General features: G+C 35.1%; 1 protein-coding gene across 2 annotated transcripts in view; it reads right to left on the bottom strand.

Moving 5' to 3' along the window:
* ADAM10 (ADAM metallopeptidase domain 10) overlaps nt 1–17004 on the bottom strand; it is an 86382-nt gene that overhangs the window by 36682 nt on the left and 32696 nt on the right. For both annotated transcript variants that reach the window (XM_031668616.1, XM_031668617.1), the window contains exons 4-7: nt 13947–14096; nt 11795–11887; nt 8697–8880; nt 1117–1280 (exon numbers count right to left, since the gene is read on the bottom strand). In XM_031668616.1, coding sequence (XP_031524476.1) covers nt 1117–1280; nt 8697–8880; nt 11795–11887; nt 13947–14096 — 591 coding nt within the window. The remainder of the gene's footprint in view (nt 1–1116; nt 1281–8696; nt 8881–11794; nt 11888–13946; nt 14097–17004) is intronic.

Here is a 17004-nt window from a genome sequence, read left to right as displayed (position 1 = left end):
AAATGAATATCTATACAGTTCTCAAGTGTACATTTCCAAAATGTTATCTTTAATAAGCTCTACCAAAATCACAAAGAGAGAATATCATTCAGTATTTAATATTTCTGTGTTGTACTGATATTTAAGATCACTTAAAAGATCAATATAATGGACTGGGTATTAGATAATATCAAAGATTGTTGTTAATTTTGTTAGGTATAATAACCATATTGTGGTTATATTAGAAAATGTCTATTTTTTCAGGAATATATACTGAAATATGTAAGGATAAACAGAGTTCCTTTAAATGGCAAAGAAAAAGAAAGAAATACAGATAGAAGTTATGGCAAAATCTTCACAATTATTGGCTCTGAATTAGGGGTTGACAAAGTAGCCAGCAGCCTGTTTTTATATGGCTTAACTAAGAATGGCTTTTCCACATTTAACAAATTGTAAAAGCAACAAAGACCGTACAACAGAAACCAAACGCTGCCCCTGAAGCCTAAAATGTTTACTAGCAGGCCCTTTACAGAAAATATTTGCTGATCCTTTTTCTAAATCATGGCCATGTAAGGCTTTGTTGCACTATTTGTTCTACTTTTGAGTATATTAGAATTTTCTCATAATAAAAGATTTTAAAATATCAATCTCATTCCACAGTAGATAAAAGACTTTAAAATATCAATCTCATTCCACAGTAAAGATTTTAAAATATCTCATTCCCTAAAAATGCTTTAACAGAAACAAAACAAAAAAAAAATTTCTCACAATTTGCTGAATATTCAAAATGTACTTTTAAACAATGAATAATGATTCTCATTCAAAAGATATTTGAGTACATTAGGTACTAGGCATTGTTCTAGGGCCAGGAGATACAGATATTATTTTGTCTGAATAAGCCAGATGAAATTCCTTGCCTTCAGAGAATTCTGGCATTGTTATGCTTACTTTTCTTATTTTAATCACAAACATTCTATCTTCCTCCCTTTCAGTATGGTCAAATACATTACCGTGCTCTGACATAAAAACTAAACACTTGTAAGTACATTTGTTTTCACTGTAAATGTAAAATAAATCACTCAACACAAAACTCAGACTAATAAGTATTTTTTAAGCTAATAATTAGACAATACTTACTGGGGATCCAAAGTTGTGTCCAACTTCATGAGCAAAAGTAATGTGAGAGACTTTGGGAGGTACATGAGACCCATAGTTCTGAACAGTAATAATTCCAGTGTTTAAGGACTTCTTCTTACCATCTGAATAGAGTTTACTTTTTTCACATATTCCTCCAGAGCTTCCTAATCCAGAACAAAAAAATGGTTAAGTTAGCACCTATTTCCCCTTATCCGCTAAAAAGGTAATATATGCTATATTAAATGAAAACATTTTATATTTTAATCTAAAATAGAACTGGTACTCAAAGGTATCACATACGCGAAAGTTTCTTTGGCCCAAGACTAAGAAGTCACTTCAAATAAAAGTTTTAATGACACTCATAAAGAAACTTCCAGGACTACGTACACAATCTTCACAAAATGTTCTTCATAATCAAAATGTCCCCCAAATTTTGTTCCCATTAATTTAGGAAAACAAATATTTACATTTCCTTTCAATTTGAATATATCAATATTTACACTGAGTCAAAGTGTACATCCTCTCATCTTTTAAAAAGAAATCTTATGATTTTAAGTTAAATGAAAGTTGAACAAAATATCCTCAAGAAGATTCTGAGAAAGTCACTTCTACAAAAAGCAGTGAGGCACATGAGTACATGTCCTGAGATACAACATACAACGTATTTGTAAAAAAAGAAAATAATTATGTCAAGAAAGTTTAAAAAAAAAAAAAAAAAAAAGAGGGGGTGGAGGAAAGAAGGAAAAAGAGAATACGGGTGGGAAGGAAGGAAGAGATAGAAAGCAAATGCGGCAAAAGGTTAATGATTGATCAATCTATCAAGAATTCACCATTGCTCAGCGCGGTGGCTCATGCCTGTAATCCCAGCACTTCAGGAGGCTGAGGCAGGTGCATCACTTGAGGTCAGAACTTTGAGAGCAGCCTGGCCAACATGGTGAAACCCCATCTCTACTAAAAATACAAAAATTAGCTGCGTGTGGTGTTGCACACCTGTAATCCCAGCTACTCGGGCAGGAGAACTGCCTAAACCTGGGAGGTGGAAGTTGCAGTGAGCTGAGATTGTGCCATGGCACTCCAGCCTGGGTGACACAGTGGGACTCTGTCTTTAAAAAAAAAAAAAAAAAAAAAAAGATGAAGAATTTCACCGTACTATTCTTGCAACCTTTCCGCAGGCTTGAAATTTTCAAAATAAATTTAAAAACTGAATTATGATTGTTCCAATACGTCTTTAGGGCACTATAAAAATTTAAAAGAAAAGCCATATTTCCACTTAAATATTTTTATCATTTTGTACTTCATCTGTTCATTAACAGTGACTTTAGAATTTAATAGCAAAATGACAGTGCTCTCACAGCTAAAATCAATTATGAGAAATTGGAAAAATAATAATAGGAAAATCAGAAAATGTTTGGTCAATTCATGCCTTTATATAGACATTACATTGGTAAGATTATATTTTCTTTTAATTAACTTTATTATTAAGATTTTCAGTGAGAAGTTATTTAGTTTATATTTATACTTAAAAGTTTTTTCCCTATTTGATTTTTAAATGAAATACAATCAAATGGATAAGGGTATTAAGATAACTGCTCAAATTAGCTTTCTATATACAAGTTATAACAAAGTTACTAAACTGTTTTAAAAAAAAAAAAGTCTAATATTGCTTCTCCTCCCCTTCCCATTCTGCCCCGCTTCAAAAACAAGTCTAATATTTAGAATCACTAATAAAGCATGTAATAGAACGCAATTCAAAATAGGTCTGCAAGAACAGTATTATACTATGACTGTTGCCTTGCTCCCTTTAAATATAAGAAAACTATATGGCAACAAAACACAAATTTGAATTACTGTTACTATATAATTCAGAAAGCGGAAATGAAAACTGTGTTTCAAAGAAAAGTAAACTAAAAGACTGAGTCATATGCAAATTTAACCCAGTAAGGGGTTGAGAACCTTTATGATATTCAAAATTTACTACCTTTTCTACATTGACAACTGAGTAGAGAGAAAATACCAAATAATTTGTCAGTATTTACTATATTTTCCTAAGCTAGTTCTACTTTTGGAGCTGAGTTCTGAGGAGCACATCATTATTTCTGGAAACCAGAAAATATATAAATAAGTATTCTGTATATAATTATTATTGTACACACAGCATAGTTTTAAACAAATAGTAAATTAATATCCTGCCTTAGTGAAGATTTGTGACGTGCATATTGGTCCAATGCAGTACTGTCAAACTTGAATAAAGCATAGAAGACTCCACACTTCAAATCTTTTATCAGTTAAAAAAAAAAAAAGGTAAATAGGCATATTTTAAAATCTCTGATAATATACATTTTTCTGCACTTTTAGGGCCTGGTTAATTTAAGAGAAGAGTATACATAAATTAGAATATACTATTCTGAAATATAGTAATTTATATATTGCTTCTTAAAAACTGTTTTTGGTCTTTATGATTATTGCTTATATGAAAGTTTAAAATAGCCGGGCACAGTGGTTTACACCTGTAATCCCAACACTTTGGGAGGCCGCAACAGGCGGATCACCTGAGATCAGGAGTTGGAGACCAGCATAGCCAACATGTTGAAACCCCATCTCTACTAAAATTACAAAAATTAGCCAGGCGAAGTGGTACATGCATGTAATCTCAGCTACTCCGGAGGCTGAGGCAGGGGAATCACTTGCACCCGGGAGGCGGAGGTTGCAATGAGCAGAGATCATGCCACTGCACTCAAGCCTGGACAACAGAGCGAGACTCTGTCTCAATCAATCAATCAATCGATCAATGGAAGTTTAATATTTGTTGCAGGCTAATAGCATATGTTGTAGAAACTTAATTATACAGGAAGAAATAAAATACTATTTGTAACTCTGAAAGTTATGGTTTAATTTTTTAAATACTGCAACTAGTTTTGATATGCCAGAAAACTCAGTAATGAGGTATTACATATACCCACAGCTAAACCATTAACTCAAACTCAATTGCTACATATTTTAAATTTAAGATTTTATTATATATTCATCACTGACAAATATAAGTTGTGAATAACAATGAGAAGGGTGAAATGTTTTAAATTCAGGTCAAAAGTAATTATTGATGAATGAGTCAATAAGCAACAAAGAAGTATAATGACAATTTTCTATCTGCAGGATAGTTTGAGAGCTAAAGTCAGAGTATCCGTCCTAAATTTCAAAACAGACCAACTCCACCCCACTCCCCAAAAAAAAGTCTTAGAAAAAAATACAAGAGTAATATGATACCTTGACATATTCCATAAATACAGTTTTGATGTGAGGAGGCCAAAAACTAATAGTAACATGCTGATCATACAATACTAATCTGAGCAGTAATTCTGGACCAGACCATAGTACTACTCCCAGAAGTGTTACTAGGAAATGTGAGAGCACAGTCATTTGGCTTTCAAGTCTGGAGAGCACTACTCACATGTAATGGGTAGGGATCAAAGATGTTAAATATACAAGGGGTCCAGACAAGCACAAAATGCCAATAGAAAGTGTTCTATTGCAATATTCTAATGATGTAATTTTCCCAACATTTGAAATTATACTTTTAAACTATGGGTTAGGAATAAGCTGTGGCTTTTCCCGAGAATCCTGTGTTAAGTTCTCTACGCTCTCAAATTTTAATATGTAATATCAAACTAAAACATCGAATCTGACAAAACAGAAGAGACTATTTCTACCAAATGAAATGCCTCAAAAAATGTTCTTCACAAATAGAGGAGTACTAAAGGTTTCAGGACTAACTATAGAGATGAATTCCAAAGCCAGCCTCATTCAATGATCAGGCCGAACTGAGACTCTGTTCATTCAGTTAACTGATAAGACCTGTAGGTAGAAACATGAAGACTCAAAGGAAGAGCAAAGATAGAACTACAATGAAAAAAATAAACAACCAGAAGAAAAATTATTTTCCTGAATTTACAGAGAAAAGACAAGAATCCTGTCTCCCACCTCTCAATCCATTGCTCTTCCCATTATGCCATGACAATTACCCAAAATTATATCAAAATATTATAGCTTAGTATGATTTTATAACTATTCTCTCTCAAGAAAGAAGAAAACATATTCCATCAATATATAACCTCTACTAAGAAGCAGAAAACAGGCCGGGCGCGGTGGCTCAAGCCTGTAATCCCAGCACTTTGGGAGGCCGAGACGGGCGGATCACGAGGTCAGGAGATCGAGACCATCCTGGCTAACACGGTGAAACCCCGTCTCTACTAAAAAATACAAAAAAAAACTAGCTGGGCGAGGTGGCGGGCGCCTGTAGTCCCGGCTACTCGGGAAGCTGAGGCAGGAGAATGGCGGGAACCCGGGAGGCGGAGCTTGCAGTGAGCTGAGATCGGGCCACAGCACTCCAGCCTGGGTGACAGAGCGAGACTCCGTCTCAAAAAAAAAAAAATAAATAAAAATAAAGAAGCAGAAAACATTTCAGCTGCTTATTTGAAACATCTAAGAAAAGGCTAGGATGTCACTGTGTGTGTGTGTAGATTTTATTTATACACATATAAAATACCTAGTAATATAATTACCAAATGAACTGAATCTGGAGTCAAAAGGTCCAGATTCCAGATCCTGTTCCACCTCTAGCTGTGTGATATTAGGTTGGTCACAAAGTTTCTGAACACAAGTTTCCCCATCTGTAGAAGGGAGACAATAATACCTACACCTCATAAAGGTATTGAAATAATCAAGACTAAATATATAACATTCCCTGTTTTAGAAAAGAATTAAGTCAAATATGAAACTCAGTTCAGCTAGTAGTAAGGGCAAAGACAAGTGAAGAAGAAAGCTGGCAACGTTATTTCAAGGCAGATAACCTACACTAGAAAAAGCTGGACCAAAGGAACAAAGATCCCTTTTCTTTCCCACTCTGGCCTCTATTCTTCTATGCCTGCCTAGCCCCTCCCCAGCAGCTCTTAGAAGATGGCTTCCAAGAGCTGAAGTTAGGGGTTTAACATAGAGTAATCGAAGCAGACATCTAACGTCTGAAATAAAGAGAGATAATAATATAAAAGGAAAAAAAGCACAGGCGGGGAAAATGGGGATAGAACGTTGATAACAGGAGTCTCAGTTTTCTATTTTGGTTGCCAATCACCATATTTTTGCTCATGAAGTACATAGGAAGTATCTTGTTTCACCTTTATGAAGACCCTAATAATGAAAATACAGAGGCGGGCGGATCACGAGGTCAGGAGATCGAGACTATCCTGGCTAACATGGGGAAACCCTGTCTCTACTAAAACTACAAAAAATTAGCCTGGCACGGTGGTGGGCACCTGTAGTTCCAGCTACTCACGAGGCTGAGGCAGGAGAATGGTGTGAACCCAGGAAGTGGAGCTTCCAGTGAGCGGAGATCACGTCACTGCACTCCAGCCTGGGTGACAGAGCAAGACTGTCTCAAAAAAAAAAACAAAAGACAGAAAAGAAAATACAAGTAACATGCCCCACCATTTTCAATCCAAAACTCTGCCCACCTCAGGAAAATGAGCAGCATCACAAATGGTGATCCAATTATCACAAACAATGAGACATAAACACTGAGTGTCCCCAAAACCCATAACTACAGTTTAATCATGAGGAAAACATCAGACAGATTCCAAATAGAGGACCATTCTAAAATGTACCTGACCAGTACTCCCCAAAACTGTCAGGGGAGGGAGGATGGAGATTTGAGAATACCTAATCTGTTCAATTTTTTGTAAATCTAAAACTGTTCTAAAAAATAAAGCCTACTTTAAAAAAAATAAGTAGCTGAATCTAAAGACGTGAGAATATCTGAAGATTTAGGAAGAATTTTATCAAATTCCCACAGAATCATTACATCCTTAAATACAATAGTCTATAACTGAAAATGCAAAATGGCAGGAAGTTTTTAGTTTAAGATCAAACTCACTTACCCAGGAGGCATTTTGTGAGCAAGCTTTAGAGACAACAATATTAATGTAGTGCTTCTCAAACTTCAGTGTGCATCAGAATCACTTTGAGAACTTGTTCCAACTAAGACTGCTGGGCTCCACACCTATAGTTTCTGATTCAAGAGACCCGGTTACGGCCTAAGAACTTATATTTCTAACAAGTTCCTAGGTGGTGATGATGGTGCTAGTCCATGGATCACACTTTGAGAACCACTTATTTGAGACTTCAGAACTACCGTATTAATGGATATATACAAATAAAATCATATGAGACCCTGAGTTTTTAATAGTACTTACTAATGAATAGGGAGAAGAAATCACAAACTTTGTGATAAAATCATCCAAACATTGAAGGGGCAAAGAGATTTCAGAGTATAGAAGTTTTACACATGAAAAATCACAGGAAAGAGTGAGCTGTACAATCTGCTGACCAATCCAAGTAACAAAAAAAGCACAGATTATCATAAAAGACAAATATCCAAAAGTACTGCACTATTAATATGCAGCCCATGACATAAACTTGTACTTTAAAATGACATCATGAAATTGAGTACACTTTAAAACATAGAAGAAAAACAAAAGAAGCTATGGCAATTGTAAAAATATTGACTTAAAATAATGACTTTTAGAAAAGGAGAAAAATATAAATTAAGGAAAATAAAGAACTACTTAAGATCTTAAAATATACAAAACAAATCAAAGAATAAACTAATAAGAATAGGAATACAAAAGTTTCTCTTACTCTGGATAAAGCAGAAGTTTTTTTTTTTTTTTTTTTTTAAAGATAGAAATGAATTATCAGAAGGAGAATTTGTTGTATATAGCTCAGAAGATAATATACTATTGATTAAACTCTACTTGGCACAATTTATATTCAAAGAGCCTGGGGTCCTTTCCACTCATCTTTCAATTAATAAATTTGGATTTCTAAACTAGGAAACTGAATTTATACAGTAAATCACAGCTCCTCCACAACACTCCACCCCCACTGTAATGGGAAGGGTATTGCTCCATCCCAACATTATCAATGACAATAGCTTTCATAGCTAAGGCAGAAACTCAGCAGAATATGAACCCAGGTGATGATGTCAATGGAGCTGTGGGTACCAGGGACTTCCTGCCTACATCTCTTTCATGCAGTGCTTCCCTTTTATTCGAATAAAGGCTAGAAATAAAATAATAAAGGTAGGCTTTCTTTTCTTTCTACCTGCCACTCTTGATGAGGATTTCTCTGCTCTTATCTCACTACAGAAGAGAGAGCAAGACACAGTTTTCCTCTTTTGATTCTAAGTACCCTATTTTGGGGAAATATATAACATTTATTAACTTTTGTGGAAAAATTAAATTTCCCTTTGGGTTTCAGAATTACCACTTTTTCTCACAAAATTATTTATTTCATTTGGTCTATTCAAATGTCGGGAATCAGGATATTTCCCTATATGCATTTCAAAATAAAAAGCTCCTTCATCTATTGTGCCTTTTCCATTATGCTTATGAGTCTTGCCTAACTCATGTAGCATAAATTAAAATATTGTAAGGCATCACTTTCTCCTATACTTTGAAAATTCAACATTCCCTGAAAACTCCTCTTTGTTTCAAGTAGTAAGTTAAGACATATTTAATATGATAAACTACCTGAAGGTGCTCCAACCCAAGCCAGACCAAGTACGCCATCATCAAAATCTCGGTCTGTGAAGACATAGGCCAAACAGTAGTCATCATGATTCTGCTCAGAATTCAATTCCAGAAACTTCTCCACACCAATATTTGGGAAACGGAAAGGATTTGTAGGGTCCTTCTCATCAGCAGTTGTATTGATCTAAAATCCAAAACAATAATTTAGTAAGTAATTAATGTTAGCAGAGCTTTAGTGTAAATGTCTGCTCACCTTCTTCTGCATATACCTGGACAATATGCTCCCATGGAAATCAGGCCTGAATTAAGGCTTCTAAGGTTGTTCCCACTGCCCACATCCCTGAGCTGATCACAGAAGGCAAAACAACAACAACAAATAAAAAAGATTTCTGAGCAAGTATTCACCAGATTCCTGAACACTGAACACTTGGGAAGAAAAAACAAGTTTTGCTTTCGAAAGCTCAGTAAAGGAAGTATAGTTTCTCAAATTTAATTATCTGAACAAGTCTCCTTTAGTCCTAATCTCCTACATATGGTGACACCTACAAGGATATAAAACCCTGTACTTTAGCTAATTACTAGAATATAAAATAGGTATCAGACCCAAGACTGTCAGTTCAGCAGACAAATCATTTTCCTGGTTTTCCTTGCCTAGAGAGTCACATGGGCCAAACCAAACTAACTGCAAATTTATTTATTTTTTCCTGATTGTGGGCAAGAATTTTGCTTTCTAATTCAAATTCACTTCTTTTACTATTTCAAACTGAGTTATTTCAGAATGTTTCTTTTGACACTTAGCTACTATACTCCTACCACAGGTTCCTCCTGCGGAATCTGAATAATCTGTTCCAATACCAGACTTCTATTAAACAAAAGCTTTTATTTATTAGCCCCTGCATCCTTTCAGAGACCTGTCTGTCTCCTATGAAGTCCTAGAACAATTTGGCTTTCCCCAGGTAAGCTAAGGCATTACAATATGAAAGTAAATGTTTTTACTGAAAGGCAAACCTCAGTCTATTTGAAAATGTTGGCAATAAGAGGATCACATAATGGTTGATACAACAAGAATTACAGGTCTCTTTATGACCCGTACTCTCCAGTAAAACCAAGAGGCTCAGAAGCAGGAAGGCAAAAACACCATTGACGGCAACTGCTTAAGAATGGATTTTAGAACATCTGGTTTATCTATTAACAATTAACCAAAAACAATCAGTTACAGCCATTTAACACCAAAAAAATTCAAAAGCAAACACACTGTATTTTACAGATACTCCATGCTTGAAGACATGCTGTAGATGGCTTTCTCCCACTAAATATAAAAACAAAATTTCCTAGTAATTTTCTAATACTGGCTATAAATAAAAATTGCATCTAAGGCCAGGCACGGTGGCTCATGCCTGTAATCCCAGCACTTTGGGAGGCCAAGGCGGGCGGATCACCTGAGGTCAGGAGTTCAAGACCAGCCTGGCCAACATGATGAAACCCTGTATCTACAAAAATACAAAATTAGCCAGGCATGATGGCGGGTGCCTGTAATCCCTGTAATCCCTGTAATCCCAGCTACTTGGGAGGCTAAGGTGGGAGAATCACTTGAAACCGGAAGGCAGAGGCTGCAGTGAGCCAAGACTGCACCATTGAACTCCAGCTTGGGCGACAGAGTGACACTCCTTCTCGAAAAAAAAAGAAAAAATTGCATCTAAATTGTAATTACCTATTATTTAAATGGCTTATTAATATTTGCTGACAGAATATAAATTTTAAATTAATAGGTTGTGAACAACCTTCAACAGATAAAACTTTATTAAAGTTTTAATAAGAGTTAAGGTCTAAAAACAACCAACTACCACATTATTTACTTATACACATGCATTTCTTCATAATACAAATCATTTTCCTCAAAGGGCATCACTAAAACGTGTTGAGGTGTTCTCTACTTTTCATTACTTGCATTTTATTGCTCTGCCTACTAAACAGCAACACTTAATACTTCTTATCATTGTTACTTGCTCATTTAAGGATTTATATTGCTCACAGAATACATGAAAGCAATTAATTATGAACAATTCTTATACTGTAAATCAGTAAATCATATTTCACCTTAAGAAAATTCAATTTAAGATTTAATCATACTACTTCTAAATTTAAGGACTACCTACAGCTATGTGGCTGAATGTATATACTAAAATTTTCTAGTATAGACATTTTATCTAACCATATTTGAAGAAAACTAGGAAAGCATAAATATTAAGGAACCCTGCAGCAAATACTTTTGTGAAAGGATGATTTTTTTAAGTTCGGTTGTTTATTTAGTATATAAATACTGTTTCTTAAAAAGCTATACATATATATTTAGAATATTCAGAAATTTTTTGAAAAAATAGCCTAAATTTGTCAGTAATTTATTTATTTACCTGTAATTTATAACATTAAAACTAATACTATGTGACCCTATGGCTCTAGATCAGCTTTTCTCAAAATGCCTAAAGTATTTTGGAATCTGTTCATGTTAATATATTTTTTCTAAAAAAAAAGTTTCATGGTCAAAAATTTAGAAACATATGGGTTTCTTTCCTGAAGACTTCTCAAAACTTGATATATGTTACTGTGAGTTGTGAATTTTCAAGAAGATTATAGTATTAAGGGTTTTTCCAACTTCCAATTTTATTTAAACACTGTATTTATCCTCTTTCTCCCCTGGAACACCAAATGGAACACACAGTGAAAAATATTGCACAAAGCAAATTTTAGGAAACTGAAGGATAATGTTAGGGGGAAAAAGTCAAGTACTATATCCGTAGTCATTGAAGAGTCAGAGCTTTCTTAATAATATGTTAATCAGACAGACTGAAAACACACTTTACCTCTATTGCAGTCTGGATTAAGACTTTACACATTTAATTCTTAAATCATAAACCCAAGTATCTGTGTGTGTGTACATGTGTAAATGCCAGGAGTAAAAAACTGCATCAACAGATACAATTTAATTTAAATTATTTAATTCATAAAGATAAAATTAAAAGCAAGCTTTTTTGTGTGTGTGTAAACATGGTCTGGATTGTTGCACTTTTTAAGTGTTTTTAACTATTTAAGTTCCTTACTCTTATGCGTTTCACCATGAAACTGATGTTACGGATCCCGGAGAAGTCTGTGGTCTGGTAAATTGTATCAATCGCTTTAACATGACTGGATATCTATGATTTAAAAAAAAGAACATTTTAGAGGCAATGTTGAAAGATGAAAAAGATTATAAATTTCCATTTTCAAAATCAATAATTATTCATGTCCCACCACATTCACATTTTAAAATGTCAACATTATATACTGGACAGAAACATGAAAAAGATTAGTGAGTTGCGCTGACAGGGGAGATTCTATTTTCTTTTCCAGACTCCTCTGGCCAACAACAAACATGCCCACTTGCTTTTTTTGTTTTTTTTTTTTTTGGAGACAGAGTCTTGCTCTGTTGCCCAGGCTAGAGTGCAGTGCTGCAATCTTGGCTCACTGCAACCTCTGCCTCCCAGATTCAAGTGATCCCCCTGCCTCAGCCTCCCGAATAGCTGGGATTACAGGCGCCTACCACCATGCCCAGCTAATTTTTGTATTTTTAGTAGAGACAGGTTTTACTATGTTGGCCAGTCTGGTCTCGAACTCCTGACCTCAAATGATCCACCCACCTCAGCCTCCCAAAGTGCTGGCATTACAGGCATGAGTCACCACAACCGGCCCAAACATACACTCTTGTTTCAGTCACATAAAAGTTTTGTTTCCTCAATCCAATCCTACAATGTCACACGTTCATTCCTTTTCACGTACATCCTATGCCTGGAGTATCTTTCTCTATTTATCCTTCGGACTCAGCTCAAACATTTTTATAAAAACTTCCCTGACAGTTCAGGACACACAGTCATTCCCTGACTTTAATCCTTCTATTGCTGCGCTAGTACACGTTCTGTAAGCTTTGTTGACCACTTTCTATATTCTTGGCACTGTTTTAGGCAATGGGGATATAGTGGTGAACAAAATACAGAAGGTCCCTATAAATTTACAGAGGCTTACTTTAGTAGGGGAAGAAAAGAGGGAGATAATACAAGTATAATAAATATACATTCAGATTTTGCTAAATTCTACAAGGAGATAAACGATGATAAACCCAAAAGCATCCGTTTACCTAGCTGACCCCCAACTAAACTTTCTAGCTTCTAAACCACTCTGTAGACAACCTTCCTAACTTCATTTACAAAAAGTACTCTTGCTACGATTTGTGTAAAAACATATATGTATACTCTCAAAGTTATTTTCAAAGAAACTGTAAAAACATAAAACAAGATGGTCAAGTAAAAGCATTAACAATAATAACTTCAAAGGTAGCCCAGGCTGCCAAACACTGCTAATGAAATTCCTAGCTGTGCTCATAGGGCTCATTATAAATTCATGGTATTTTTGTCTTGAAATGTATTTCTTCCTTGGTAAATCCTAGAAAATCTCCTACCTCATTAACTATTACGTTTTTCCTCACTAGCTTCTCCTCCTCAACCTATTCACCATATACAGATAGCTCCAATTTCTTCTCCTTTGGTTTCATTCTTTCCACATTCAATCTCTCAAGGCAACCCTTCCCTCAAGCTCTAGTTTCACATTTTCAAAATCCTAAGGGAAGAACCACCCAGCTTTTACACATGTTTAAAAATAAGTTCATCCTCACCACCAAAATGAATCATTTATACTAGTGGTACCTCCATCTTCTCCATTTCAAATCCTTTCAGTCAAAAGTTCACTCATCAAATTCTTACTGGGTACCTTTAACACGAAGGACATTTTGAAGGGTACCCGCAAAATATTTATACTTTAATGAGGGTTGAGAAGACACAAGTGCAAGTAATAATGTAACTAAGAAAGTGCTATATACAGTAAAAATACAGAATATAATTAAATACTTCCAGTTGGAAGGATTCCTCCATCTTTCCGTCCTTTAAGACCACAAATGGAAAATTCAACTCCCTTTCCAAAGCTAAACTTCAGTGTCATCATCTCCTTCAGGAAATCATTGTCTTACCCCTGTCTTTTGACACTAAAATATCCCAACTAGTCTTTCAGTTATCCATGTACTTATCTTACACATTTTATCACGTCACAACTGAAAATGCATACTTTTTCCCAAAAAGAGAATATACTAACTTAAATTTTTAAAGGAAAGAAAAGGTATTATAAAACAATACGGGAACTACTAAAATAGCGCATAATCAGAAATACCTGAGCAATCACAGCTTCTCGTGTTCCGTAATATTTAAAAAACAAATGATCAGTCTGAATATAAAGCTGACAAGTATTTTTTTCAGCTGAAGTTGTACGTTTTTTCCTCAGGAGTTCTGGACCATTAGCAGCATGTTCTTCTTGAGGTATCTATACATCAAAAAGAGTCATTTTTGATAATTAGCATGCTTTAATACTATCATTTTATCTAATTAAGAATACATACTATAAACAATTTCTTACTCTGCTTTATATAACACCATAGGTATTTCTGCTGTCATTAAAAGTTCCTAAAATCACTGTCTCATAATCTTCTCCATATAGATAATTTACTATCTATTCAAAGAACTCCTTCACTTTTAAACATTTTCAAAACATATATTTTAATATGTATTCATTTAAATCTAAAGCGAGTTGTGTAATAGCTTATAATACTTTGATATCTTCTCTACCTCACATCTAATACCCATCTACCATCCAGTTCTGTCAAGTTTATCTCTTAAATACCTAAGGTATCTACCCATTATTTCTGGCTCCACCACTCTAGCCCAAGCTACCATTACTTCTTATCTAGAATACTGTAGTAAAATCAATTTAATCAACCAATAGCCACTAATGGCCTTAGATCTCTTCTCCATACTGCAATCTTTTCAAACTGCAAATTTGAATATGTCATCCACCTCAATAATGTATTTCAATGACTTCCTATTGCTCTAAAGATTAAGCCCAATATTCTTTACATGCTCCCCCAAATATCAACATTGCACAGCCTCTACTTAACTATGCAGCTTTTCTCATTCCATATTACTTCACAAAGAAACCCTGTTATGTTACCCAACTCTAGCTGTCTGTGGTACAGCTATACACGCTTTCTTTCCAATCCTCCAACACACAGTCTATCTCCTGCCACAGTCTTTGCACATGCTGACACTACCTATTCTGATCCTGTTAATGGCTTCCTTCTTCCTTTAGACTTCGAGAAGGTCAATTTATCCATTATACCACTCCACAGAACCATATACCAATGTCTCTTACACAGTGCAACCTTACATTTATTTGTGGGATTATTTAATTTCTGTCCACATCCCACTTCACCCACTAGAATGTAAGTTCTGGAAAGAAGAAATTATCTCTGTTTGATCCTCACTGTAATGCTACCACCTAACAAAGACTTGGCAGCAAAAAGTACACACTATTTTTTTTTTTTTTTGAGACAAGCGTCTCACTCTGTCGCCCAGGCTGGAGTGCAGTGGCGCGATCTTGGCTCACTGCAAGCTCCGCCTCCCGGGTTCACGCCATTCTCCCGTCTCTGCCTCAGGAGTAGCTGGGACTACAGGTGCCCGTCACCACGCCTGGCTAATTTTGTTTTCGAATTTTTAGAAGAGACAGGGTTTCACCATGTTAGCCAGGATGGTCTCGATCTCCTGACTTTATGATCCGCCCTCCTTGGCCTCCCAAAGTGCTAGGATTACAGGCATGAGCCACCACACCCACCAAGTATTTCTTTTGAGAGTCTCGCTCTGTTACCCAGGCTGGACTGCAGTGGCATGATCACAGCTCAATGCAGCCTTAAACTCCTGGGCTCAAACAATCCTCCCGCCTAAGCTTCCCAAGTAGCTGGGACTATAAGCATGTATCACCATGCCTGGCTAATTTTTTTTATAGAGACGGAGGTCTTCCTATGTTGCCCAGGCTGGTCATGAGCTCCTGATCTCAAGTAATCCTCCTGTCTCAGCTCTCCGAAGTACTGGGATTATAGGCATGAGCCACTGTGCCTGGCCTCAATAAGTATTTCTTCAAAGAATTACCACTGCTATTGAATCCAAAGAGTCAAACATATGTAAACACCTAAAAGGATCATCTTAAATATTTTTGATGGCACAGTAATATAGAACCCAAATTGAATTTTAAATCACAATTTCTTCTTCCTTGACATTTCCTTCTCCCTTAATAATTCCATGTGAACATACACAAAATGAAAAATTTGTACTATATCCCATACACACAAAAAAGCGTAACTATGTGAAATGATAGAAATGTTTATTTGCTTCACTATAGTAACCATTTTGACTATCTACATGTATCTCATAACATCATGTAGTATACCTGATATATACACAATAAAACTCATTTTTAAAACAATTTGTATTATTCATGGGTACCAATACTACTGAAATAGTGTAACATGTGGGGGAACTGTCCCCAAAGCCTACCTTGAATACTATTCTACTCAGGATTTTCATTTAGATGGTCTCCAGGTCTCAGTTAACACAGTTTGTAAATGACTCAAATATTGAGAAGTATTTCAAATCCACGTATTTGTGAAATGCAGTTAATATTTACAATCATGTTATTCTACACAAAAAGGAATTTATTTTAGCTAATGTTGAAGTTTTATATATGCAAGATTTTCTACTCCAGACCAAAAAAAAAAAAAAAAAAAAACTGGATGCTTTAATATGAAAATCCTATTTAAAGAAAGGTTTTAAATAAGAAATCAGTCTGAAATATGAAAAAGTGCTTTGTAGTATACGGTAAAAATTAATTTAAAATTATCTAACGTGTTCTTTATTCAATACTTCATCTACAAGTTAGCATTTGAGCCTGCAATCTTTTCACCAGGAAAAAAACTACTTTCAGTGTGTCAGATGGTTATATATTCCATTTGAAATGTGTTAATTTTACTTTTATCTATTTTTCTGAGTACAGCATCCTAGAGGAGGGTAGTTTCTCTGTTTCAGCATATCCTACTGTCTTTTGGTTTCAACTGTTTCCAATGAGAAATGAGCTGCTATGTTTTCTGTTGCTTTTTTAAGAGTGGTTAAACTTTTTCTCACTGGTTGCTTTTAAGATTATATCTTGGGCTTTCAGACTTCTCAAATAATGTGCTATGGTATTGTTTTCACTGTAAAGTATTTATCCTGTCCTAATTACAGGGCTTAATGAATTTGTTGTTTGATATCTCTCTGTTACATTTGAAAAATTCTCAGCCATTACCTGTCCTTACTTGACTCTCCATTTTCCTCCTTCTAGGACATCAATTACATAATACATATAT

This window comes from Papio anubis, chromosome 7, assembly GCF_008728515.1.
Source record: "Papio anubis isolate 15944 chromosome 7, Panubis1.0, whole genome shotgun sequence".
Lineage (NCBI taxonomy): Eukaryota > Metazoa > Chordata > Mammalia > Primates > Cercopithecidae > Papio > Papio anubis.
This window is presented reverse-complemented; position numbering and strand designations above follow the sequence as displayed.